This window comes from Theropithecus gelada, chromosome 1, assembly GCF_003255815.1.
Source record: "Theropithecus gelada isolate Dixy chromosome 1, Tgel_1.0, whole genome shotgun sequence".
NCBI lineage: Eukaryota > Metazoa > Chordata > Mammalia > Primates > Cercopithecidae > Theropithecus > Theropithecus gelada.
The window spans coordinates 67,357,067-67,380,826 of NC_037668.1; the positions used below are offsets into that span (position 1 = coordinate 67,357,067).

The 23,760-nt window shown below is 51.5% G+C and overlaps 1 protein-coding gene across 1 annotated transcript; it reads right to left on the reverse strand.

The window, feature by feature from the left end:
• Positions 1-7,727: 7,727 nt before the first annotated feature.
• Positions 7,728-20,839, reverse strand: NT5C1A (5'-nucleotidase, cytosolic IA). The gene is made up of 6 exons (XM_025356843.1): positions 20,705-20,839; positions 14,932-15,099; positions 14,384-14,513; positions 12,234-12,356; positions 9,775-9,959; positions 7,728-8,193 (listed from the first exon to the last, which is right to left on the reverse strand). The coding sequence occupies exons 1-6, from the start codon at positions 20,837-20,839 to the stop codon at positions 7,828-7,830; spliced, it is 1,107 nt and encodes a 368-aa protein (XP_025212628.1). The 3' UTR covers positions 7,728-7,827.
• Positions 20,840-23,760: the final 2,921 nt, after the last annotated feature.

Below are 23,760 nucleotides of genomic sequence, written 5' to 3' on the forward strand. Positions count from 1 at the left end.
TAAGAAGCAGAAGCACATGTGGTAAAATTAAGATATAGGACATGCATGAGAAGTGACAGGGACCCACACTGACAAGCACTCAGCACCCTTTATCATGTGACCAGGTAAATGCTACAAAGAGCCAGACAGCTCTGGATCGATGGGGTGTGCTACTAGCAGGCCAAAGAGGGCAAAGCTGGGACAAGTACAAGCAGTCTTATTCCCAGACAAGGGGAGTCACAAAGATGAAGAAACACATGCTCTAACCATTTACGGAGGCACTTAGGTTTATCATAACAAACAACCTGGAGAGGTTGGGTGATGAGGAAGACTGAGGCAGCAAATGCTATCAAAGCAAAGGGCTTCTGACAGGTAGATACAAGCAACACTATGCGTACAGTTTCATTTTTCATCGTGTTCTATATTGGAGGTTACTGACATGCTCTCAAGTAGAAACCAGAAGTTAAGTATATATGCGCTATTACTTTAATAAAGAAGTTTGTAGGCCAGGTGTGGTGGCTCACGCCTGTGATCCCAGCACTTTGGGAGGCAGAGGCTGGCAGATCACCTGAGGTCAGGAGTTCGAGACCAGCCTGGCCATATGGTGAAACCCCATCTCTACTAAAAATACAAAAAAATTAGCTGGGCGTGGTGGCGGGCACCTGTAATCCCAGCTACTCGGGAAGCTGAGGCAGGAGAATTGCTTGACCCCAGAAGGCGCAGGTTGCAGTGAGCCAAGATTGTGCCACTGCACTCCAGCCTGAGCGACAGAGCAAGACTCCGTCTCAAAAAAAAAAAAAAAAAAAAAAAAAAACACTTTGTACATATGCAGTTTTGAACACACAAAGGCTGAACTAGATCATCTCTGAGGTCTCTTAAAGATCCAACAGTGAGAATCTGAGTGTAATATCCTCAGACTCTCAGTGACTTGGGTCTTAAAAACCCAAGTCTCTGGGCCTGGGCCAGTGGATGCAAACTGGAGATCCGAGGGCCTGATCTCGCCTACAGAATATGTTTTATTTGGCCCGGATGGTGTTTTCTAAATTCAAAATAGTTGTCAGCATTTAAACGACCAGATTCCCAGCTTCTCTTCAAAAATGGAGTGGGCTATCTGGCAATCTCAGGCCACATTCCCATGTGGCAGCAACCATGGCAGACCACAGCGTTCTCCATTCTCACTGAAGACCTGGCTTAATCCTCTCCACTCATTTATGTTTCCTGCTTGGCCTCTGTAGGCACTGGGGTTTGTGACCCCGGCCCAGGCATCCAGTCTAGGGTGACCTCAGTGATTTTCTTGGTGGCTTCTTTGCGGCAGCTAGCTACAAGACTAGCCTTGAGGCCTTTACCTAATTCCGTGGCAGATGGCCATGAAGGCATATATTCACCCACAGGCCAGGAGTGTGGGAGTCAGTGACCCCAGTCTTCACAGCTTTGGTTTGCCTTACGGAGGCTTTCACTTTGCAAAGATGAGTAACTGCAAAGTTCCCAGACACATTTCACTTTTATAAATGGAATTCCAAAGGCCTCTAGGGGATGGCCCATCAGGGAGATACTTCCCAATCAAGGTCAATGGTAAGTCACTTCTGGGCCACATTAGAACACTCAAGCAGAGGCAGGAATCTTTGTCTAGGTTGGGCAGGGCTGGTGCGGGGAAGGAAGGCAACTTTCCTAGCCATGGCCATGAGATGACCAGGGCATCTGTATACAATTGGCAGGTTGTGCAGGTGTCTAAGAGGTACCACCCATGTCACAGTACCAATGGCGCCCTCTAGATTTTTGCAGTGCATAATCTGCCCAACTGGACATGTTGGCCTTGGCACTGTTAGGAGGAGGGAAGAAACAAATGGAGATGATGAGGCAGGTATAGTCAAAAGGGTTGTCCTTACACAGATTCTACCACTTCCTTCCCAAGGCTCAGGAGTAGGGGTAGGAGGCAGAGGGTTAGGAGCCAAGATTTTCTTGGCCAGAGGTTGGGGGCTGGTCTCAATGGCCCCCAAGCTGCACATATGCAAATACCCATGTTATGAAGGAAATGGGTACAGCTATTCTAGGGCTGGCCATCAGTATGTGGGTCCCAGGACACTCAGTTAACAGAGATAACCATCTGTACACATAGTGAGTACACACACACACACACAGAGTCGTTGGCTGAGATATCTGGCCCATTACACACACCCACATAAATACATGTACATGTACGATTTTTATCCTGTTGCACAAACTTATGTGTGCATACATACACACAATCACAGTAATTGTCGGCAAGAGCAATTGGCTGTCACTCGGGCGTGTTTAGCAAACATTTCCAGAGCACCTGAAGTCGTTTTTGGCTGGCTGGAGCTAACGGTGGGGAGAGTCCAGCACCGCACTAAGTCACAAGGAGAGAAAAGTAAATCAGTGGGTAGAATCATTTGACTACTGCCAGCAGCTGTGTGCCGGCCTGCAGTGCCACCTACTGGCAGAAAGGAGGTGGTTTTGTGTTTTGCTTTAAGACTGGATAAAACCCATGGCCGGCGAAGCTGCCAGCCACACCATACTATTCATCCACCTCCTTGTGTTCTACCCGAGTCAGGTGAGACTCTGGCATCCTCAGAGTTGTGTCATATCCTCAGAGGATGAACATTCCGGACCTTGCATGCCTTCTGGATAGCAAAACCCAACGCCAATAGGGATGGCAAAATAGGTTTCATCGTTCACACCAGCTCCAGCCCACTGGTAGTGGCTGCCTGGAATGCTGGATACAGAAAGATTCTGAGACCCAGTCTGGGCTTGGTGGAGAAGAGTATCATGATGGCACAGCGACAGCAATGATGGCTGTAGATGGGGCATCTTCCATACTCTCCGTTCTTTCTGTGGATCCCGGAAGCCTGGTAAATCTCTTAACTTGCAGGGTCCTAGAATTCTCCTGATCCACAATTCCATTATGAGGGGTATTTGTGTTTATTGCTCACATGCCTTCAAGCCACAATAAACTGCCACTCCAGCTGTTACAGGAGTTTTCTCTCGCCCATGATCAGTAACTTCTGAACCGGCTGAAGTCCTCATGGGACCCTCTTCACGACAGACTTGTTCTTGCTTTCACAGAAAGTACATGGATGACCTTGTTGGCTCGGAGCCTCTGACATCAACACTGAGCACTTCAAGCTATCCAAAACTCATGTTTAGCTAATGCCCATCCACCTACCAAGCTCATCATTGCCTAAGAGGCCTCATGAGGAAATCAGTCGGGAATACAAAGCTATGCTGGACAGCCAGCTGGGCTCATCCCCAGCCAAGGGCCCTGCTCCTGCCCTCTCACTCATCAGCTTGGGAGAGCACACCCAAGTCAAATCAGTACATCGACAAAACTGCAAATTATCATGAACCATGGGTCGCTTGAAAATAGTCAAAACTTGGAATCTTTAGATGGGCATGGAGCCCCCATGTCCCTTCCCCTCGGCAGTGGAGCCAACCTCCGCCCACAGATGCATAGGTGGATGTGACCTGGCTCGTCCCACTGAGGCGTCAGCCAGGCTGTCTGCCTTAGCCCAGAGGTCCGCACATTTTTCTGTAAAGGGCCAGATAGTAAATATTTTTAGCTTGCAGTCTCTGTTGCAACAATTCAACTCTGCTGTAGCAGTGCAAAATCAGTCATAAACATAGGTAAACAAATGGGCATGGCTGCGTTCTAATCAGTTTCTTTTCTTTATCTTTTTCTTTTCTTTTCTTTTTAGATGGAGTCTCACTCTGTTGCTAGGCTGGAGTGCAGCGGCGTGATCTCGGTTCACTGCAACCTCTGCCTCCCAGGTTCAAGCGATTCTCCTGCCTCAGCCTCCTGAGTAGCTGGGACTACCGGCATGCGCCACCACACCCAGCTAATTTTTGTATTTTTAGTAGAGATGGGGTTTCATCATGTTGGGCAGGATGGTCTCGATCTCTTGAACTTGTGATCCACCCGCCTCAGCCTCCCAAAGTGCTGGGATTACAGGCATGAGCCACCACGCCTGGCCCCAATCAGAGTTTCTTTACAAAAACAGGTGATGGGTCAGATCTGGCCCATGGGCCCAGAGTTTGCCAAACTCTGCATTAGCCCAAAACAGGGGTCTTCACACTGGGTTTCTCAGAACTTGGGATTGTTTGAAAGTGCTTCCAGGTGTTCGCAAATGTTTGGCTCTAATTTAAATTATTTTTAGCTGTTTAGGAAGTTATAATAAAAGCACCCACTCAAATGTATTCCAGCATTTCACCATGCAGGAAATCAACATGTTAACTGTTGGGTAAGTAAACTCCTTTAGTGAAGACCTCAGAATGGAGCTTCTCTGGCTATCTCCATGCCTATGTATGAGCAGTATGACAAAATGGTTGAAAACCTGGGTCCTAGCATCAGATGGACATGAGTTTGAGTCCCAGCACTGCCACTTACTAGCTCTATGGCTTTGGGCAAGTTACTTTACCTCCCTAAACCAGCATGGCCAGGACACCACAAAACAGAGTAGACACTGGCCATAGTGCCCCCGCGGCCTCCTGGAGGCTGCATTGTGGGAAAAGGGAGCGTTCACAGTGGAAGGGTCAGCTGAGACCACGAAGAGACATTCAGGGGACTCAGCGCAGCATTATTTACCAACTGGTATGGAGGTATTTCAAGATTTTAGTCATCAGTTTGGCTGTACTGGTGCACACAAATTGAGTGTCATTATAATGCCAAATCCATCTTGGCTTTGAACTTCTTGCTAGCTTCTGGTTTTTTTCTGGCATATTCTGATATATCCCCACTACTCTGATTGGGCTCTCAGATAGAAGAGGGGGATGTTTTGCAACTGGCTGAGCAGTCTCAGTGCTTAGTAACAGGGCCTTCAGTTTTCAGCTAAGCAGCAGTCCCATTGGCTCTGGGATTTTGCTGGCAGGCATCTCCTGGAACCAGTGTTCTGCAGGGCTTGATGGGGAAGTGGTGCTCTCAGCTAAAGGGGTCCAGTGTTTCAGAAGCCGTGGCTGCTCCGCCTCAGTGCTGCATTCCCTGGTTAGGCCTGGGACTTTGGTGCTCTCCTGGCTTTTTAATTTCCTGGTGACACGACACTCAGTGTTCCTCATCCCTGGGCACCTCCTCACCTCTAAGACAATCAGGAGGCCCGTGTAACTGCTGCCTGAGACTGCCGCCGCAGATTTTTATTCCAGCGACTGAAAGCTTTCTTCCAGGCCTGAGATGCTCGTTTGTGATTTCAATAATAGAATTTAGACTCTTAGTGTTTTCTCCATTGCCCAGGGCTGTCTGTGTCTATTAATGATGGCTCCAGTGAAATCCATGGCTTTTGCTGCACCTTATCTTTCTGCTTCCAGCATCATATTTTCCTGCTTCCTGAGAGACATGGAATCATCAGTGGTGTTCATCACCAGGCCCTGGGGGCAAGACCACACAGGTCCCAGAATCCCTGCAGTTTATCTTAATTAGGTGACATCTGGTGCTGCCTCCAGTGCACAGGTCCACCCTGGTCAGGCAGCCTGTTGCCATGCTGTGAGCCTGGGCTGTGCCCGGCCTTGTAGGCTTCTTGCAGTCACTAGTTCTGTGAGCCTTGGAGGCTCTTCCACGGGGGTGATGCTGACCCCTGGCAGTGAGGAGAGGGCCTTTCTGCAGTTCAGCCAAGAATGAAGGTAACTCAGGGGCTCAGCTCCCTCCTTCACTTCTTTTTCGTTTCCTTGAGGTTGTCCTTGGCCCTCACAGTACCTCTGTCTAGGCTTGGAGCTCTGGAAGTAGAGACAATCCTGGTCTTCTGCCCCCAAAGCCTCCTCTGTTAGCCAGAAGGATCCTGGCTATGCAGTGGAAATGACCTCGTGCAAAGACATCATCATATGCCCTTCTAGGGGCAATAATGCCAGTGTCCCCTGATAAAGCAGTCACTGTGGTTGTCTGCCCTAGTCATTCCACACAGTCATACCATTCCTCCCTGGGACCAGCTTCGTGGAGACCTCTGACAATGCCAGCAGAAGCCCAGCCCAGCCCTTCTGGCCCAAATCATTGCTCATTTTGAGAACCACCTCTGCTTTCTCACTTTGTTCTCCTTCCTAGAATATCTTTCTGCATCTCTTACCCTGCCCCACACTGTACAGAACCCATTCAGACCCCGAGCTGAGTCCCCAGAAGGTCAAAGATCAAAAACCCCAGGGTGCTCTCCTCCCCCATTTCCTGCCACCATACCTCCAGGCTCCTGCCCCTCTCATGACACTTCTGGTTTTCTTTACAAAGTGCTTGCTCATGCCTAGGCTCCTAGAAGCCTGGCAACCAGTCCACACACAGATGTCTGCTCACCCGTTCCGTCTTCCTGGGGGCCAGCCATTGGTGCTTCTACCCTCCCTTCGGAGAGAGCCGGGGATGCTCAGCAAAAGAGGAGGCTGACTCATCAAGTGGTGAGAGTTCTCTGAAAGTGGTGAAGAAGGGGCCGCAGGGGCTCCTGCAGATGTGGAGGATCCGCTGATGCATTTCATGGGGAGGTCATCTCATCCTGGAAGCCCTTGCACAGCATCCAGTGATGGAGAGCTCATTACCTCCAAAGACAGCTCTGACTGGCCTTCCACTCACAATCCCATAGCTGGAGAAGTTTGCTGGTGCACATTTCAGCTCCTTCCTCTCCAAGCATCACTTTGTCAGTACCCTTTGTCTCACACCAGACCTCCTGACACCTCCCACTTCACCCCAGGCAGCACCTCACCCTGGGGCTCAGCCTGGACAACCGCCTACCTCATCTACTGCACTTTCTTCCCCGAGAATTGGGGCCACAACAGTAGACACTGATGCTCTGCCCCGTTCCCCACCAGCAGAGCTGTTCAACAAGATGCAATAGCTGGGGGAGTGAGGGCGGTGGAAGTGAGGGTCTTGGCAGGCAGGAGCAACTGAACTTTGGCTCAAAGCAAGAGCAAAGGAAACACTGAGCAGGCAGCTACTAAAACTCCTCCCCAGGAAGAGCCTGCAGTGCCCCCTGCTGGCTGGAGGAGAGTTTGTATGCATGTTCAATTCACTCCCCTTGCTTCCTGGGCTGAGCCCTGATGACCATTCAGGTTAGAGAATCACAGGAGCAGGTAGGTCATCTTGTCCAGTGGTTTCAAAATGTGTAAAATTATAGATAGAGTTACTGGGGGCGATTTTGCATTTTGTCCATTTGACAGAGGCCTCTGAGCTGAAGGACACATGGGGAGTGAAATCCAGCCTCTATCCCTGCTAACTAAGCTGTGTACCCCAGCATGAGACTGGGTCAGGCCAGAGGAGGGGCTGTCTTTTTGTTCTTCATTCACCTAGACAGTGTCCTTTTGTAATCTGCACAAAGGTGCCATACATACCAGCAGCAGCACTGACATAGAACGCTTCCTTCTAAGAGGGCGATCTTAAAGAACCAAGCTTCTTTGGCTAAAAGGGAGCTTGAAAACCGCCCAAAAGATGGGGAAACTGGGGCCCATGAAGGGGAGGGATTACCCAAAGTCATGCAGTTAATTCCAGGACAGAGCTTAGAAGCCAGATCTACTCTCTCCCATAGCAGTGTTCTTTCCACCACATTGAGTTAGTTTTCATTCTAAGTCCCTTTTGAGAAATCTGGCTTCTCTGACCCTCCCTCTCTCAGACCCATTAACTTCCCCCTGAAATCCAGCTACTCTGCACAATCCTACTGTCCTACTCAGGATCATGGCACAGAATTTGCCCTAAAGGAGGGATGTTGAGAATGCCAGTTCCGTCTGCATAATTTCCTACAAGTACATCACTCACAGGGATGCGGGCAGACAGGCAGAAGCACAGAACAGTGAGAAACTAGAGGGATCTACCAGAGGACGTGTTGAAGTATTTCAGGGAGCCTGGAGCAATGTGGATCAGTAAAGCTGGTGGTTCAGCTACTGTGCAGATGGGGCCTGCTTTGCAGGTGCAGTCCGCCGGGGTGTCTGTGCCACGCCATAAGGCACATGGGCGGCCACGGTGCCCATCTCCTGAGCCCCAGCCACATGGAACATCTGGTCATCAAAGAAGATGTGTGGGCGGATCTTCTCTAGGAGGGGGCCCTTGGGCGCTCCAGCGAGGAACAGGGCTTCATCTGTCTCCAGGCCCCAGCTGCGCAGGGTCTTGAGAGCCCGGGCCCCAGAACTGGCTGCACTGCGTGCTGTCACCAAGTAGGTACGAATTGGGCACTCCAGCCGAAGGCCTTTGGAGTAGAACTTCTTCTGCAGCCTACCCAGTGCCTCCAGAAAGCCCTTTAAGGGGCCCTATGAGAAGGCAAGGGGAACACTGTTAGCTCTACCACCTCCCAAATATTTGCCCCCTGCTCTCCCTAAAGCACTAGTGTCTTGTCTGGTGTGAAAAGTTCAGGATCCCTAAATCTTTCAGTTAGTTCTGCTCATGCCTACTTATGCTGCTGTGTGCGCCAGTGGGGCTCCAGTCAGGGGAACTGTGTTATTGCATACTGGTGCAGGGTCAGAATAACTCTCAGGGCAACTGTTGATATGTATCCTCCATCCATATGCCCATCAAGGTATACAGATGTCTGTCCTGAAGCTCTGTAAGTGTGGCCTTTTGTGCCCATCAACAGGGAGGATATTAAAACTAGTAACTATGGCAATGGGCACCCTTCAATCAGAATGGACTCCAGCTGTAAACAGCTGGAGAAGATGGGCAAATGTGTAACTGTTGAGTATCAACCATGCCCATCTGGCACCAAGGTGGCTCAGGGTGTCATCCTCAAGCTCTCTATTCAGGGAAAGAATTTATTCTCTACAGTGCCCAGAACAATGAAGCTTCCTGAGGATGTGAGAATAAAAAAGCAGACGACAATGAAGAAGACTGCTTATTTCCAAAGCAGCTAGAAATAAACAAAAGGGGGCTCCTCGTCTTGGAGACCTCTTGCTTGCTAGGTGAACTGGAATAAGCAGTGGTCTCCTGGGCCTCTGCTTACCACTTAGTAGGATAACTCTCCTGCCCTGGATTCCCAAGGATTTCAGAGGCAACTCACAACAACAGATGTGAACTGAATATTTAGGAGCCACAACTGAAACCTGCTGAGCTCTTGGAGCGGGGGGCTCTGAGATTATTGAGCATGCAGATTTTTGTTAAAAGCTCAAATAGGAGCTCCCAGCAGAGCTGGAGAATCCAAAAGCCCCAACTCCAGGGAATTTCCACCAAGCTCTAGGGTATATTCTGTTCTGAGAGACACTGAGCAGTTTGAGGGTGAGTGTCCCTATGCCCCCAGCTAAGGGATGGATGGCAGGAGGTGTCCCAAAGCAAATGGTCTGCCCCAGATGCCACACCCAGCTGGATCTCCCTGCCCCAGTGAGGTGTCCCAGTCCAGCAGTTCGTTTCCTCCTGTTTCCAGGGAGGGAAACAGGCTTCTTAAGAGGGTGGGCATGCTCTCAGAGGGGTGGGGGATCTCAGGGGAGGAAGTGAGGGTTCCAGAGAGACGATGGGAGCTTCAGAGAAACAGAATGAGACCTTCAGAGCAGGCAGGGACTTCAGAGAACGGGGGGATGTAGAGAATGGGGACATCAGGCAGGGAAAGGAGACCTCAGAAATGGGGATTTGAGCTGCAGAGAGTGGGTATGGGCTTAGAGAGAGGCTTAGAGAATGGAGGCTTCAAAGTGGGGTTCGGACTTCAGTGAGGGGATGTGGGCTCAACACAGTGGGTGGAAGCTCATTGATGGGGGGCCAGTGGTCAAGTGAGAGGGTTGACGGGACCGGGCTGGAATCTGGGCTGAGCCTGGGGTTTGTTTGGTTCCAGGCTGGGAGTGCAGGCCAAGGGCGGATCTGGGGAGCTGCCTTGTTCCTCTCAGGGGTTCTGGGTCTATATGGAGCACCTGAGCCAGAGGTTTGTTCTCGTGGGCCTTCTCATGCTCGAAGAATCGGTCCAGCCCGTGGGCCTTGACGATGCGCTCCGACTCATCCGAGAAGAGCACAGCGTCCCCGTCGAAGGCCACGCGCAGCTGACTCTGGGACACAACCACGTCCCTGCTGGGGCTGAAGATGGTGGCAGCTGCGATCCCTAGGCAGAGAGAGGCAAGCATTATCTGCCTTCAGGCTGGGCAGTAGGGCCAGAGCGGGCTAACTTAGGCTGTCCTTGCCCCACCTGCCTCATGCAGGACTCAGGGCAAGGCTGATAAAAACTAATATTTAAAACATGTAAAAACTGGTAGTGCATGGATCCTGGCCACGAAGAGGGCAGCAGCAGTGGCTCTGAAGCAGATCTCTAGGGCCCTTGCCTTGCCAGGTTACCCTGTTGGTTATTGCTTTGTGGAAAAGTCTGGGAGGAGTCCCGGGGGGGAGGAGGGCACTCAGGACTCAGGGCAGGAACTATTTACCAACCAGTGTGAAGGAATTTCAATACTTAGACCCCTAGTAAGATCATGCTGCTGTGGACCAGCCAAACATGAGTCCCACTGGCCACTGCCTTCCTGCCAGGGGTGCTTTACAACCCCTGCTGTAGACCTACATTGGGGCTGGAAGGAGCCCCAACTCTGGCTTGGCCTCAGTCACTCCCTCACCATTGGTTCTAGCAAGTCACTCACCTTCTCTGGACCACTGTAAAATTAAGGGCCTCTCACCTCTGGGGCTGAAACCATAGGCTGCAATCGGGTGAGGTGAGTACAGGCACCGTCAGTCTACAGCCACAATGACACCCAGGTATGCCCTACTGGCAGCTGTTCGGGGTTCCAAAAAACAACCTAGGTGGCCCTGGGAGACAGCACAAGTGATGGCTAGTTGTGTGCACAAACTCTCTGCAACCCCGGGCTCCTCCAGGGATCCAAGGATGCCTCTCAGGGGTTCAGGCTCCAGGCTAGAGCTGCACTAGATGACAGAAAGCCAGTGCTGGAGGCTGGAGACCTGGGCTGCTAGCTGAGCCCATTCCCTAGTCTCCATCTCTTCAAAGACCACTTCAGCCCAACTCTTTGAGAACTGAGGATCACAGAGGCTGGGCTTAGGTGAGCTTTGGGAGGAGTGAGCAGTGCTACCCGCACACAACTTCACTAGCCTGAGGATGCTACAAGCAGGGCCAGTGCCAGGCATCAAGCCAAGCACCTTCTCAGCTCTGCCAGCACTGGAACCAAGATGATCCAGAACCACCCCTACCCTCAGCAGGGCCTCCCCGTGGACGATTATCTTGCTCCTTAGCCTGAGGTCAAGTTACGAACACACAGAGGCACACCTACATGCCAGTGTCAAGGCCCCAACCAGAGGGTGTGACATCTGTCTAGAAAAATGGCTCCTGGTTCCTGGTTAAAGAAAGCCTCTAGGAGCTCCAAAGCAGCTCAGGGGAGTGAGTTATCGGGGGAGAGAGACCAGGCTTCCAGGCAGCAGGCAACATGAAAGAGGAAGAGAAACGTGAATATATTGTTGGTTGATAAAGAAACTTGCCACTAGTGTTCAGCTTAACGAGCCCTCTCAGGCAGCTGGCCAGTCCTTTCTCCTGTATGGGCCTGTTTTCTCCCACCTGCAATAGGATACGCACCTCGTTGGGAGGACTGAGAATATGGATACCACCCAAAACTGCCCCTGGAAAGACACACATACTATCCTGGCTAACATGGTGGAACCCCGTCTCTACTAAAAACACAAAAAATTAGCCGGACATGGTGGCGGGCGCCTATAGTCCCAGCTACTCGGAGGCTGAAGGGGGAGAATGGCGTGAACCCAGGAGGCAGAGCTTGCAGTGAGCCGAGATCACGCCACTGCACTCCAGCCTGGGAGACAGAGTGAGATTCCGTCTCAAAAATAAAAAAATAAAAAAAATAAAGAAGACACACATAGAGGGACATTCTCTTTGTCAGTACTTGCATCTGGGTCTCCTAAACTCCCCTAAGCACTGGCCAGCCCAGCTGCTGGAGATGATGGCCATTCCCCAGACCCTACCATTCAGGCTGGACTAGATACGAATCCTCCTCCCCATTGGCCCAGGACAGGGCAGAGGCTGCCTTTGGTTCTACAGGAATCAGAACTCCTTCTGACTTGGAGAAATCATGGAAGAAAGTAGCTGTCTGGGCTGTAGAGAGTGTTTCCATGGAAACAGAAAGCTGGGTGATGCTGAGTAGTAAAAGCATCCATGACACAGTAGGGCCAGAAGTAGGAAGATGGAATGGGTAGGGCCTTGCTTTCAGAACTTATAGGACAGATTATAAGAATTAAGGAAAGTATTGAGTAGCCTTGCCTTCTAGTTACCATGGCAACTCCCAGCACCTGCTCAGAACTTTAGGACCAGGTCTTCCACCTCAGGGACCCCTTTGCTGCACTCCCCATATTCTCCCTCCTCACTTGGACTTACCTTCATCAATGGCTTCTCGCACTTTTTCCGCATCGGCTGACAAGTAGAGGTTGGTGTGATAGGCCTTGAGATAGCAGATGGGGCTGTTCCCACCTGTCATGCAGAACCTCTCGATGAACAGGTCTGGGAAGGAGGTAAAGGACCCAGATGAGGCCAGGGTCAACCCTAGGCTTCCCTCTGTGTCCAGTGGACGCCATCCTAGTTCTGGGTGTGGTACGGCAGCACAGAGTGTCTCTGTGTGATTTTAGGCCAGTGTTCCCCTCTGAGCCCCTCCATCCTTCATGAAGTGCGGACAATCACATCTCTAGAGCAATTGCCCAGCTCACAGGGACAGTCTCTTGTCAAGGAATCACAGTGCTACATGCTTGTGTGACCCCGCCTCCTAGTCATAGCTGATTGGATAAGAGCAGACACCTGACCCAAGCTGAGCCAATCTGATTACCTAGGCTGCCAGTCCGCTGGTCCTCATGACTGCAAAGGTTGTAAAGTATTTGTTGGTTGATAAACCGGCTGCTGCTCTGAGCCCATTTAAGTTACCCGTCACTCTCGCAGCCCCTTACCCAGGACCTCCATCCTCCCCAGAGTCCACAACAGAAGGTGGTAATGCCTGGTATGGCAGGGGTCCTTCGGAGCCGTGCTTCAGCACTATAGGGAGAGTCCGTCCTGATTACGCGGTGTGGATGTCACGCAGGTAGTTAAACATTTTTAATATCAATCCTGCTCCCAGCAATTTGAAATTAGGATTTTAAAATGCCTACTAGACTCTTATGGTTGCTAAAAACCAGGCTTTGTAAACCTATAAATACAGGTGTATTCTTTTTTTTTTTTTTTTTTTTTAACAGAGTCTCGCTCTGCCTGCCGCTCAGGCTGGAGTGCAGTGGCGTGATCTCGGCTCACTGCAAGCTCTGCCTCCCGGGTTCACGCCATCCTCCTGCCTCAGCCTCTCGAGTAACTGGGGCTACAGGTGCCCACCACCACACCCGGCTAATTTTTTTGTATTTTTAGTAGGGACAGGGTTTCACCGTGTTAGCCAGGATGGTCGCAATCTCCTGACTTCGTGATCTGCACGCCTCGGCCTCCCAAAGTGCTGGGATTACAGGCGCGAGCCACCGAGCCCCGCCAGGTGTATTATTTTTCTGTCTCTCTCTCTCTCTCCAAAGTGGATCTCCCCTCCCATCCCCTCCCCTCCCCTCCCCTCTCCTCTCCTCTCCTCTCCAGTGATTCTCATGGCTCAGCCTCCTGAGTAGCTGGGATTACAGGTGTGCACCACCACACCAGGCTAATTTTTGTATTTTTAGTAGAGACAGGGTTTTACCATATTAGCCAAGCTGGTCTTGACCTCCTGACCTCAAGTGTTCCACCTGCCCTGGCCTCCCAAAGTGCTGGGATTACAGGAATGAGCCACCGCGCCTGGCCCGGTTTTCTTGAATATGGTTTTTATTTAGGAAAAGCAGAGAAATCCAATTTCAGGGGAGAGAGGAAAAAAAAAGAGCAAACTTGCTAGAGAAGCACAAATAAATGTTCATGTGGCCTGAAGAAAAGAAGATCCTGGGAGAGATTTCCAGTACTTGGATTCAGGCCTTTGTAGGCCCAATTTTATTTCCTGTCCTCTGAAAGACACCCCTGTAACCTAATAAGAAATTCTCCTGGGTTTAAGCTAGCTCTGGAGGGTCTATTATTTTTAACCTTGAGTTTAGACTAAGACGCAAAGCCCTTTCGCTCTGACAGCTGCACCTGATTCTCCCAGCAGCCTTGTGAGACCTGTTAGCCCCATCACTGTTAGAGAAACTGAGGCAGGGAGGCAGTAAGTGTCCCACCTAATCACACTGAGAGTGGGGTGTGCTGGAGCTGACTTGGACAGGCTTGCAAGAGCCCACAGTTAAACATTCAGAAATTTTGTGAGCCATTTGTATTGTTCAACCACTGATAGCTTGAAACTAGTCCTGGGGGAAATATTTACACCCTGAAAACTAGCAACACTACAAATCAGGGTTTTGTTTGTTTGTTTGTTTAAACAGCGAATTTACCAGCACACACTGGGCTTGGGGCTCCCGTTAGTACAACTCCATCCTGCAGAGGTGTGGCCCCATCCCTGGGGGTCTGGTAGGGGTGTCCCAGGGCAAACCCCCCATTCTCATGCTCATGCTCACCATAGTGGTTGATACTGTTGATGAGGCGGACACCCACTTGAGCATGGTTGTTGGTCATGAGGACAATGTCGAAGACGTCCTCGCTATCGGGGTACAGCTCCCGCAGCCGCCTGTTCACAGCCTCCAGAGCCTGGAAGGGAGAGGGCACACCCCAGCTTAGACCCCCAAGGATTGATACCTGAAGTTGGTGGCCAAGGATCCAATGAGGGGAGGTGAGGAGCCATGCTTGGGATGAGATCAGTGCGCATGAACGACCTTCTCCTAATGCAAGTTGCTTACCGCTCAGGGGTACCTAGCTGGAGAGAGTCGGGGCTGAAATCCAGCCCGCATTCCACTCACCAAGCTGGTTACCAGGCGTGGGGCTGCGTTCTTCCAGAGGGTGGACGAATTTTCTTCCCAAAAGGCTCTGTCACCTAGCCAAGCTGTGCACCCGTGTGGTTACATCTGCCCAGAGGGGCCCTTTTTCCTTACTCAAATACCCGTGGGAGTGCTTTGTTCTAATCCCCACAAAGGCACTGTATGAGCTAGTGGTGGAACTGCCCCCTCACCTTCACGAACGGGAAGGCAGGCCCGGGACTGAAGGGCTCGTTCTCATGTTCCAGCTGGTAGCGCACGTACTCCTCCACGCCCTGCTCCGTGTAGATCCGCTGCTCCTCGTCCATGCGAAACAAGGCTCGGGAGGACACAGCGATGGTGACTGCATTCTGAGGCTTGGGCTGCAGAGGTATGGGAGAGGGGGTTGTCACTCAGACGACTGCCCCTGAGGCAGGCTTACATGTATGAGTCTCCCTGGGTAGTGGGGACATGGAGAAGACCCAGACCCAGCCTGTACCCTAAAGAGGCCCAGCTTGAGCAGTTGTGGACTTAGGTCAGGACCCCATCTATGACGGACCCAGATGGGGGTTGAGAGAAGTGCTAGCTCCCTTGCTGGAAGCACAATCTGATGGAGGGAGGGCCATGCCCTTGGAAGTTTGCAATCTAGTCGGGCATCTGGACACAACAAAAAAACGAAGCCAATATATGTGGCCAAAGTATGACTGATGCTGGAGATGATCTCAGATGGTTTCCATTATAAAATAAGAGCTGCATGCCCTTAGGAAGAAATGGTGTCCATAAATATGACAATTTATATAAAAAAATGTATCTCCAGCTCAGATCTGTCTCCTGAGCTCCAGATTCATACATCCATCTAACTGCCCCAGTTGACTAACAGCCTCTCAAAGTTAACATTCCCAAGGCTGAATTCCCATCACCTTCTCCCCTCCCAAACCTGATCCCTTCTCCCTGTAACTCTTAGCAAGGCTTAGAACCACTATCCACTCATTACTGAAGCAGAAACTGGGAAGTCAGCCTCAACTCCCTTCCTCATCAATCAATCACTGAAATGAGTCAACTCTACTAGAATCCACCCACTTCTTTCATTCAGGCTGTTCTGGTCATCTGTCGCCTTCTCTAATCTGTCATTCATGCTGCTGTCAGGAGATTTTTCTAAAGTTCAGATCTGACCACAGCTCCCCTCTTTAGTGGTGCACACTATTCTCAGAATATGGTTGGCAGCCTCTAGTGTGGGAATAGAAAGCCCTTCACAACAGACCCTTACTTCCCTTTCCATTCCCCTCTTCCCATCCCCTAGCTTTGCCCCATCTGACCTTTGTCACATCAGGGCATACTTTCCCCTTCTTTTTTTTTTTTTTTTCCTGAGATGGAGTTTCACCCTTGTTCCCCAGGCTGGAGTGCAGTGGCGTGATCTCAGCTCACTGCAACCTCTGCCTCTCGAGTTTGAGCGATTCTCCTGCCTCAGCCTCCCAAGTAACTGGGACTACAGGCACCCGCCACCCCAGACAGCAGCTGAACCTTTTTAGTCCCTTAGGAGGATCAGAATATGAGTGCCCAAGGAACTTACAGATACCTGGAGAATCCCACCACATCTCTGTGTCCTAAGCAGTCCTGGGGTCATGATTCCCACTTTACAAATTAAAAATGAGGGGCTCAAATTGAAGTCAAGGTTCATAAATGCACCTCTCATTCTCACCTCTCCTGATCACCCGTGGGTCGTGTACTCAACTCTATTGCTTCTTTCTGGGGTCAGTCCTGGGCTCCAATCAGTTGACAACATTGAGTGGTTGCCATCTGAGAGACACTGTGGTGGCCATGGCAGGAAACAACACAAGTGTGATCCCTGTCCCCATGGAGCTCAAGATCCACCCCCAAGACAGAGGCCAATGCCATCTTTTAAAAGAGCACTGTCCAATGGAACTTTCTATGATAATGGAAATATTCCATAATCCGTGCTGTCCCTGTGGCTATGGAACAATTTGAAATGTGACTAATGAGACCGAAGAGCTGAATTTTAGATTTTATTTCATTTCAATGAACTTAAACAGCTACGTGTGGCTAGTGGTTAATGCAGCTTTAGAACCTTACAATGGGAGTGGAAGGCAAAAGAGTTCCCCAAGGTCTCGTGGTAGACTTTCTGCATTTGACTTTTAACCCCAGCCAAGATGGTATATGTGGCCAGCAAGGTCTGTGTAAGGCAGTGGCAGGACAGGTGCTTCTTCTTGGAGGTTCAACCCAAATACCTTTCTCAGTTGCTGACTACCACCATGTGTGTGTCCTAAGGGCGGGGTTGGTGGTGGAGTGGGGAGACCCACCCTCATAAACCCTGGAGGCCTGGAGGCCTTTGGAACAGGAGCTGAGCTTGCTCCACCCCTTGGGCTTACTGCCCCAGGGACAAGGCCATCACCCCTTTAAGGACAGAGAGTCAGCTGCCCTCCCAGCCCCATTAGGCAGGTTCCCAAGCCTGCCACTCCAGCCCTAGCAGCCAGCCAAGGTCTCACTCCTCACTTTCTGTCCCACAGTCCCTGCCAGACTGCCAAGTCCTAGGCTCCCTCTGGCTGAGCTACTTAGACAGACCCCAATCCGTCCCACCCCTGGCTGTTTCAAGAAAAACGTCCTGGCTACATTGGCCCCAAGAGGCCTCTGCTTCTCTCTTTTCCAGATAGGGAAACAGGCCCAGAAAGGGGCAGATTATCATTCTAGGTCAAGGCAGAGCAAGATGAGATCTCAAGTCTCCAGCCTCTAGCCTGACCTCTATCCACACTGCAGTGGCCTTGCCATTCCCCTCCTCAACAACTCCCAGAAGACCCCATCCCTTGCTACTTCTGCCTTCCCTGGAAACATCTCCCCCAGCCTTCACTTTCCAGATTTGGCAGAAATGATCAGGGCATGCCCACAAACGGAGGTTTCTAATGGCTGGTCTCTGTTTCCCGTCAGAATGGGGGTCCCAAGGGCAGGACTCTGCATCCCCACTTAGACTGCTGTGACACAGTACAAGTGAGGTGTTGTCTAAGATCCCAGAGGCCATGACTGTGTAAGAAATATGGATCCCAGCTGAGATTGATGAATGATCTGTCATTCATCAGGTGGAGCTGAAGGAGCAGGTGAAAGGGGCTGGCCAGAGCTGGGGAGAAGTCATGGATGTAGAAACCCTCCTGGGCCTGGCCGCAGAGGTGGCCATGTGTTGGCAGGGGCATCTAGGAACAGTACTTCTAGAGAGCAGAAAGAAGCCCTGATCTCAGACTAGGAATTGGGTCAGAGTGGCTCAAGGGCTCAGTCTGGGAGCTCGGAGCTCCAGGAAACCAGGGTCCTGGCAGCTCTCTCTGCCTTCCAGGCTCAGGCTGATGGCTGCGGCTAGGGGATGGGAATGGAAGAATAACAGAAGGCAGCCCACTCCCACTTGGCCTGCCTGAGGAGCTCCCATTTAGGCTAACGAATTCTGCCTATTGGGTCCAAGATAGAAACATAGGCAAAAAACTGTTATTCCTAGTAGGACTTAGAGAGGGAAAGGCTGCTGAAGGAGAGACAGACAGCAGAGTACTGGATTGAAGAAGTGCTGTGACCCCATGAGGTGAGGGCCTCTAACAAGCCTTCAGGCGTTAAATATTTCACTCAGGCCCCTGGGAATGAGAATTAGCCCAGGCCAGGCCATGATGGGGCCCATGAGGCCTAAAGCCCCCAAAATAGCCTGTGGGAAGAGGGGCTTCTGCAGGAAGGAATAGGAGCTGGGAAGTCTCCAGGCTTCTTGCCTCCCAGAGAACCGTGAGAGTCAGGGGCTGACCCAGGGGTTATGACTGACAACTGGGCCTGAGCTCTCCAGTTCCTTGGTGCCTGGGGAGGAAATGGATTTTGATCACTGATGCTTTCACTACCCCCGTCCTCAAGTCTCCATCCCTTCCCCCCCAATCACTCAGGCCACAGCATTGACATTCATCCAGCTTCCTCTTCAGAGAGGCACCAGCGTTCTTACTGGTGGGTTTGCTGCCGGACTCACCCTTTCCAATCCATCCCAGAGTGATCTTTCTAAAATAAAAATGGGACCCAGTTAATTCCCTGATGAAAAATCCTGTAATAGCTCCATAATGGTATTCATGTGTTTTTTTAAATGTGGGTTGAGCTTTTATTTAAATAAATTCAAATGAACTTTGAATTCAATATGTAAGCCAGATATTACCACATATCTCATACCATGTGGTACCAGATATAACATATATAATTGGTGTATATTTATTTTACAGATTCTAACGCATTACATTTATTTATTTATTATAAAGTCAACCAATGAAAACAACACAGTTGTTTGCAAGACAACAAATTTGAAACTAGAGGTTAGAATGCCAGTGCAGACTTAAGCTTCAGCATCCAGCCAAGTTTTTGCTGTGTTTGTATTTGTACACTATTAAGAAAGTCCTGATTCAGACCAATAAGTGGTTGGAAATGCTAAAAGGTTTTTTGTTTTGTTTTGTTTTAAACTACAGGCCTTGCAATCTCAAGATGCTCTTTGATGAAATAGATCACAGGGGAAGCCTTATTCTGAGGTTTGCTTAAAAAAATCTGCAGCCCAAGCTAGTGGCCTTTAAGCTGCTAAAATGTCCACCTAATACATTAGAGTGAGTTGGGTTTTATTCCACATTTTTAATTGTTTAAAACATAGTCTGAAGAAGAAAGAAAATAATTTGGATTCCCACATGTGCAGACTCCCTGAAACACAGGGCTTGGGGAAGCTAGTTTGGAAATCCCTGACCTCCTTGAGTAAGGTCCAGACTCCTTAACATGATCCCCAAGGCCCTCTGTGGGCTCTTCCACATCCCTCCAGCTCTTCTCCCAACAATCCTGCATTCTTCATTCAGAACTTACTCGGGAACACAGTTTTGAGCTTCAGAGACATCTGCATGACTTCTGCCTGTCCTGTTTCCCTCTCTCTGGGAAACTCCAGCTACTCAGGCTTTAAGATCAGGATACATGCCACTTCTACAAAGCTTTCCCCAGTGTGACATCACTACTCCACTCCCCTGCAACTCCCCCAGGCTCTCATCTCTGGAGCCTCCATCAGTGTGCAAGCTTGAGCAGAGCTTGGAGGTGCTAAGTGAACGATTGCTGATAGGGTGGACCTCTTGGGGAGGGGTCCTTGGAGGGAAGCAGCAAGTTGCTTTAAGATCAAGCTGGAGCTCTTCGGAGGACCGCTGTGGGCCAACCTCTATTCTCAGTTCTCTCCTCAAGCTCTGCCATCTGGGAAGCTGGAGACAGCAAGGCCCAGGGGCAGACCAGGGCATCATCAACTTGTTTGATGGGGGAGAGGAGAGAGCTCCTCTGTGTGAGGTCCCAGACGGCTGACACCACCACAGGGTCGTGGAGATGTTAATGTCCACTGCAAGGGGAGCAGAAGCCGAGCTGGGGGGCAGAGTCCAGCGCTGGGAGCCTGCAGCCAGGGGCGCCGATCGCCTCCCAGGGCAGAGTGTGGATCCCAGTGCCTGGAGAGAGCAACTTAGGACGCGGGGAGCGCACTGCCCCCAGCCCAGGGCCAAGGGCCCAGAGCCAGACTCCAAACGCAGAGTCTCAGGTCCGGAGCCCGATGCCCAGGTGGCGGAGACCAGAGCGCACAGCCAGGAACCGGGTTCCCGAGTCTGGTTACCCGCGCCTGGGGCGCTTCTGCAAGCGCTGCCGACCGGCCTCGCCAACAAGTGCAATCCGCGCTCCCCGGCGGCCCGCGCGGGGAGGGGCTGGGGCTGCGGGCCTCTAGCTGGGCCCTGTTGACAGCATGGGGGAGGGGGATCCTGGCGTGGAACCCGAGTCCCGGTAAAAAATACACCAGAGCAGAGCTCCCAAAATAAACCCGATCCCGCGCCAGCTGCCAGGCGCATTCTGGGGCTGAGGAGCTGCGTCCCCTCCCAGAGGGGCGCCACGGGTCCCTTCCCAAGAGACTTATGACCCCTCCTCCGGGGTAACCCTTCCCCCGTCCCGCGCATACCCGTGCATTGCTTTTACCGATTTGGGTTTCTTCTTGGGCGCGAGGTTGTCGTAGAAAATCTTGGCTTCCTCCCAGACCTGGGCCGCAGCGGTCTCCGCTCCTGGCCCGGTCTCGCGGGGCTCCTGGGGCTCCCGGGGCTCTCCAGGTTCCATGCTCCGGCTCTGACCGGGCCCGGCCAGAGCAGGCAGCGGCGTAGACGCGGAGCTGGCTGAGCTGGGCTGCAGGAGGGAGGCGAGTCCCTGCGAGGGAAGGGGACGGGCAGCGGCGGGGAGACTGTGCGTGTGAGCTGGGCTCCCCGCCCGCCGGGTGGGAGGAGGTCACACTCGCCCTCTCGGTCGCCCGTGTGTCGCTGCCGCTGCTGCTGCTACTGCCGTACGGTATGAGGGATAGCTGGGCTCTCCTTCCCCGACCGACCCACGCCCGAAGCCGGTTGGGTGGTGAGGAGGGCTCTCTGGCTCTGGGTTTGTGGGCTGCAGCGGATTTGGGATTGCGAAAATGGTGTTCTTCGCAGGCGCTGAAGGGCGCGGAGAGAGGAGAGGCATGACAACTTTTTTTTCCCCCCAGGATGTGATCTCCAAACGAGAAAATGAAAAGCTAGCCGTCCCCCTCCCAAAAGCTAGCCGCCCATCTTTTCTTTAGGAGCCAGGACCCTGGGATCCTGACGATGTCCCCTTCCCTCCGAAGCCAGTCCATCCGGCAGGCGGGCGGGAGGTGATGCATGGTAGCTCCGACCACTAGCAGAAGCCTGCTCCCAGCGGGAGCTCAGTGAAGGCCCCAGCCCGGCAGCTCGTCCACACCACCTAGGAGGGGCCCTCGAAGTCCATGTCGAGACCAGGCTCCTCTTGACCTGGGGTGGGGACCCAGAGAGACTCCCAGGGACTCTAAACAGGAATTCTTGCTGGCCCTTTGGTGGTCAGCAGGGGGCGCGCATTCCCAGGCCCCCACCTGCCCAGCTTGGAGTAATTAGTTATAGGCCATGAAGGGGCTGGATAGAGGGAGGGCAGAAGAGGGGCCTCGGAACTAACATCCTGGAATTCCAGGGTGTTGTCCCTCTTGATGCAGAGCTCTGTAATAGTCTCGGGGTGCATACACAAATGTCACCCATCCCAAGGCACAGACTAGGAAGCAGGCAAGTAGCCTCTCTCAGAGGTGTGCATGGGTGGGTGGGAGACGCAGGAGAAAACACTGGCTTAGCTAGGAGGGCCTCTGACTGGGGAGGTGATGGGGCTACAGAATGGAGTGATCCCCTCAGCCTCCACCAGGTCCTGGGAGGAACAAACCAAACCTTGTGTGGGAGGAAGGGGAAAAATCCTAATAAAATGTTAGGATTGGGGGGAAATGTGTTTAGATTTACTCCTAGGCTTAGTAGATTGTTTCCAGAGATGGCCCAAAAACTTCTTCCATCCTGCCTGTCCTTTGGCAATGCGACTTTGACACTCTTCCCATTCAGAGGTGGAGTCCAGTCTGAGCTGGCCCTGTGACTTGCTTTGACCAATTGAACAGAGTAGAAGTGGTGCTGTGTGGTTTCCAAGCTATGTCTTAAGAGGCCTTGCAGATTCCATTTTTGCCCTCTTGGGAGTCGGCTACTATGTAAAGAGGCCTGGACTATCCTGCTGGAAAAGCCACATAGTGAGACAGACAGGACCTGGAGGATAAGAAGCTAGCGACAGCCCAGGGGACTATAGGCACAACTGGCAGACATGTGAATGAGGCCTTCCCGGTTGTCCCAGCCCCAGCTCAGCTCCCAGTGGAGTGCAGCTATGTGGATGACGCCAGCCAACACAACATGAAGCAGTAAAACCTTCCAACTGAGCCCAGCCAACTCACAGAATCATCAAAAATAATAAATTGTTGTTTCAGGCACTAAGTTTTGGGGCAGTTTGTTACACTGCAATAAATAATTGAAACTTTAGGAATGGGGTCAGTCATTCTCAGGTGCCTCATGGAGGAGAACGATGAAGTCACTCAGGAAGAATGTATAGAGTGGTTACTTGGATGGAGGTGAGCACTGGACACAAAAGTGAGCCACCCCCATGCTGTCCAGTGGCCTTTAATCTGTGTGATTGGCTTGAAAAGATGACCTGGGCCAATCAGATTTCTCTTTCTCAGGAATTTGGAATTGGGAAATGGGCTAGGCAGTCGACCATTGGAATAGAAGCTGAAGATGCTATGAAATACAGTTGGCTCCCAGGAGACCTGGGTGAGCCTCAGCAGACTGCAGTTATATGCAGTGTAAAGCTCAGTGCAGGTGGAAACTCTCTGAGCAGAATGAGCTGAGCAGCAGATCAAGATGGGAAAGGATGTGCAGAGCGCAGCACATGAGAGAAACCATGCTGCCCTGAGAGGGAGCCACCTCTGGTCCTGACAGCTTCCCAAGTTCTAGCTAAGGCCTGGCTCTGGTGCCCTACACTTTCATGCGATTCTCCACATTGTTTCAACAAATGCCCCCGAAAGGAAATTTGGTGGCTAGTGGTTTTGCTTGAGTAATCACTTTTCCCGGCCTCTCTTTCTAATAAAAAGCCCTGCCTCCCTGGTTCTCTGGTGAAGAAGTAGGCTTGTGACTGAGACCTGACCAGTGGCGGGGAGCTCTGTGTCCATGGACACAGGGATGAGCATGTGACCCCAGGTGAGACACTCTTCACTCTTATTTAGGGCTGCTGGGAGGTTTGGCTCTTTTTCTCTGAGGTTGTTAATTTGGGGCAATGTGAGCTGGGAACCCGTTTGGCAGCTGAAAGAACATGGAAGAAGCACATCTGGAAGGACAATGGGGCCACAGAGAGAGAAGCAGGAGGCGGGAGGGAGAGAGGAGGCAACTGAGTTTCTGGACCCAGCCATGCCTGAACTTCCCAATTACATGAGCCAATAAGCCTCCCTTTTTGCTTAAGCTTATATGAGTTGGATTTTGTTCACTTGCAACCAAAAGTCCCAACTAATCCATTCCCCTGTACTCACCCTGCCATGAGTAGGCACTGTTCCTTGCCATCAAGGAATCCTGCCCACAATCCTGGTTCAGTCCCTTTAAGAACTTTCCCCGGGCCGGGCACAGTGGCTCACACCTGTAATCCCAGCACTT